Below are 3810 nucleotides of genomic sequence, written 5' to 3'. Positions count from 1 at the left end.
AACCACTTGCTGCAGAATAGATCACTCTTTATGAGCACTTGTTGTCTTCACTGTTGTAGCCGTGTCGGTCCCAGGGTATTAGAGACACAAGGTGGGTGAGGTTATATCTTTTATTGAACCAACTTCTGGTAGTGAGAGAGACCAGCTTTTGAGCTACACAGAGCTCTTCTGTCTCTGTCTGAAGAAGAGCTCTGTATGGCTCAAAAGTTTGTCTCTTTCACCCACAGAAGTTGATCCAATAAAAAAATTGGACCTCACCCGTCTTGTTTCTTTCTGAGCATGTCATTTCTAGCCATGAGTAAGGGCAGGAGCTGTAATTCTTGGGTAAGCCATACACAATAGAGATGGGCGATCCAGGGACAGGAAGTAGTTTGGAGCTGTGCGATACCGTATTGTACTGACACCAATGTAGAATGGTCATTAGTGCCAGGATGTGATTACCTCTGCGATCCTGGAGGGGCTGTTGCAAACCACAGTGGGGCTCCAAGCAGCCAGAAATTCCTTGTTCCTCTGTTCAGTCCATTCCACATTCTTTCTGTCCAACTGTGCAACTGAAATACATGTTAATAACACTCTTAACTTTCCATTCTGCTTCCTGGCTTCTGCTCTCATCCCTCTTTACTGGACAAAGCCCTTTGTTTGGCCCTGATCCAGGAAAGCATTTAAGCACGTACATTATTCTAAGCAGATGAATAATCCCAGGGGCTTCCGTGGGACTACTCGCCTGATGAAAGTTACAGATGTGCGTAAATGTTGTGCTGGATCAGGGCCTTGACCCCCAGAGTAAAATGGCTCTATCAAGTGGTGACTGGAATCTAGCCAAAACACTTCAGTGGCATAGAAGTGGATTAACACAGTCATGAATCGAGCCCCAGATTTGGATCCAGATTTCCAACAGCCATCAAAGTTCTGGGGCGTTTGGGGTACAGGCATCTCGAACTGAACTAATTGGTCTGATGGCGTTGAATCCCCTATCATCGTGTCCCACTGACCCTTCCCATTCCCACTGACGGAATGAGCTCTACCAGTCTCAGTTTGCGGTAACGTGTGTTGCCTTTCTCTTTATTCCCCCCCTCCCCTTTCCTTTCTTTGAAAGTCAGGGCTAGAATTACGGGATGACTATCAGACACTTGTTTCTAGATCCACAAAAAAACCAGCACTCTGTTCAAAGGAACAAATACCGAGCCAGATGCTCTACTTCTTCCTCAGGCACTATCCTGAACGGGAGCTTTGCCTGAGGAAAGTCTCTAGCATTTAGCTCCCAGGAGGGGGATTCAGATGCTCATCAGTGCTTCTCTTACTCTTTTGGCGCCACGCAATAGAGACGAGGTAATGAACAGCCCCTGCTGCCTTTGAGCTGATCGCCTTGACGGGATCCCCACAGCGGATCCCCAGCACTGCAACCAGGTGTCCAAGCCTGGTGAATGGAGACGCTTCCTAATTGTACAAAAGAGGAGAGGAGGAATCCATTACCACTGCAGGTAAAGCGGGCTGTGTCTCCTAGGCAAGGAGTCTATATCCACACAGTCCCTTTCTATAATGGGGTGTGATCCTCAGCTCTCCCTCTTCAGAAGAGGCTTGGGAGCCAGAAGAAGAATATAGGGCTCGATCCCACACCACAGACGTCCACTGGAGTTTTGCCACAGACGTCAGTGGGAGCAAGATCAGGATCATAATGATCTGTAACGGCTGAGGTGGGCTGGAATGGAGAGGCCTCTTCCTGCAGCTCCACAAGAGGAAAGTATCCCATGGTACTAGGATGAGGAATGGAGGCAAACAGGGAACCAGCTGGGGATGAAATGTCTTCAGTCTCTAGGATTTTGAAATCTCTTTTCTCTGAAATTCATTAGATCCAACCATAGAAAAACCCGTTCTTCCTGTGCCCCTTGTTAGCTGCCTTTCCTGCATTGGAAAGAGGTGGCCTATTCCTCCAGGGCACTGGATTTATTTTCCAAGTGTATCAGACGCCAACCCATCTCAGTCAGGATGATGGACGAGCAACGAGATCAGTTTTTCCTCCGCCTATTAGGGAGCATTGCACTGTGGGGCCCATCAACATACTTCTAAGCAGGAAGTTTCTCTGGCGTGGGAGAGTGCCCTGTAGGTCTAGTTTGCAATCAGGTCACTAGAAGTCAAGAGTTACTCACATCCAGTTTGACTTCTGTGGCCACGAAGTTTAGGAGCAGTATGCTGCTCCATACAGCCCTCTCCCGCCGGCAAGCTTCCCTGGACTGCATCCAGGAGTCCATGAGCTGCAGGAAAAACAAGACAGGTTAAAAATAACAGGGGGAAAGGGTGTATACAAGTGATCCCCAAAGGATAATCTTTATTCTGGCTGAATCATCTCACTCTTACAGATACAGGCTGCGTCTGCTTTGTGCAGACTCAAAATTCACATGGAATTCTTCTCTTCGAACGAAAGCAAAGTGCATTTCTCTCTGAGGGCCCAGTCACACACCCGCTGAAGTCAATGAAAGTTTTGACATTGATCTCAGGACCGATCCAATGCCCATTGAAGTCAACGGAAAGGTCCCCATTTGATTTCAATGAGCATTGGATCGAGCCTTTAATGGATGCAGGATTGGATCCTATGTAAGGAAGGGAAGGGTCAAGTCTTCTCTGGACAAGCCACACAATCCAGCATTTCATTCAGCAAAATAAGAGCAGCTGGAGGAAAACTTCTATTCTTTCATGATTGCAGACTTTGGGCCAGCCCTCATGCTCTGTAATTAGCGGCAGTCTTGGTTCCCATTGCACCCATTGGTTCTCACTGTGGGACAGCTGGAGCTGGGAGTTCTGTGGAGGCCAGGTGCCAGCCCTCACGGGGGACTAGAGTCCTGGCAGTGACCCCTCCAATTGCATCAGGAGTAGCAATGATGGGCAGTAAAGGGAATAACGTCCTCATTTGGAAAGGACACTGTGATGTAAGGGCCACCTGGAGACAGGAAAGAAACTGAGGGTAACAATGGAGGAGATTGTCAGACCTCACAGATGGAAATAGAAGACTCCCCCGTGCTACATGAACCTTGTCACATATGCCCTAATAGGAGAACCCTGTGGAGATGGGGCACTCCGTTCTTTCCTTAACTCTCCTTTCCCTTACAAGCTCTTAACAAGATTTTCCTGTTCCTCTTCCCTACCTTACCATCCTCCAACCGGCATCTCTAGATCCTGTTTACCTGCAAGATCCTCTCTAGCTCAGCCGGAACTGGATTTTCTAAAATCAGACTCTGGAGCATCTCGTTGAGGGTCTGCAATGTTTCAATGAAGAGAACCTGAAAGGAGGGGGAACCGTTATGCTCAGCGCCACAGAGCTATGGATTATACAAATAATTTATCTTATGGGCTTGAGGCAAGAATCACAGGGTGAAATTCTTTGGCCTGTATTATACAAGAAATCAGGCTAGATCAGGGGTGGCCAACCTGTGGCTCCGGAGCCATATGCGGCTCTTCAGAAGTTAATATGCGGCTCCTTGTATAGGCCCCGACTCCGGGACTGGAGCTACAGGCGCCAGCGTTCCAATGTGCCCGGGGGTGCTCATCAGGGGCGTAGCCAGGTGGAGGGAACAGGGGCAGTGGAAAAAAAAAGGCGCCACCCGCGGCGGTGCTTTTACCCACCCTCGGCAGTGGGACCTTCACTCGCTCTGCGGGTCTTCGGCGGCACCTCGGTGGCAGGACCTTCACTCGCTCTGCGGGTCTTCGGCGTCATTTCGGCAATGAAGCTTCAGTGCCGCCGAAGACACCCGGAGCTAGTGAAGGTCCCGCCGCCGAAGTACCGCCAAGACCCGGAGCGCCGCCCCGTCAGTAAAA

General features: G+C 49.4%; 1 protein-coding gene across 1 annotated transcript; it reads right to left on the bottom strand.

The window, feature by feature from the left end:
• Nucleotides 1-304: 304 nt before the first annotated feature.
• On the bottom strand, nt 305-3271 carry LOC135980526 (protein MROH8-like). Its single transcript, XM_065580485.1, has 4 exons — nt 3180-3271; nt 2148-2252; nt 1302-1437; nt 305-551 (listed from the first exon to the last, which is right to left on the bottom strand). Exons 1-4 carry the CDS (start codon nt 3237-3239, stop codon nt 421-423), a joined length of 432 nt encoding a protein of 143 aa, XP_065436557.1. The 5' UTR covers nt 3240-3271; the 3' UTR covers nt 305-420.
• Nucleotides 3272-3810: the final 539 nt, after the last annotated feature.

This window comes from Chrysemys picta, unplaced genomic scaffold, assembly GCF_011386835.1.
Source record: "Chrysemys picta bellii isolate R12L10 unplaced genomic scaffold, ASM1138683v2 scaf3922, whole genome shotgun sequence".
Taxonomy (NCBI): Eukaryota; Metazoa; Chordata; order Testudines; family Emydidae; genus Chrysemys; species Chrysemys picta.
Note: the sequence above shows the minus strand (reverse complement) of the source record. Positions and strands in the feature narration are given on the sequence as shown.

Coding starts and splice junctions, on each gene's coding strand:
- LOC135980526 (XM_065580485.1), bottom strand. CDS start 3,239: ATGCTCCAGAGTCTGATTTTAGAAAATCCAGTTCCGGCTGAGCTAGAG. Junction 2,253..3,179: donor AGCTAGAGAGGATCTTGCAG/GTAAACAGGATC, acceptor TTTTTCCTGCAG/CTCATGGACTCCTGGATGCA. Junction 552..1,301: donor TATTGCGTGGCGCCAAAAGA/GTAAGAGAAGCA, acceptor CATGTATTTCAG/TTGCACAGTTGGACAGAAAG.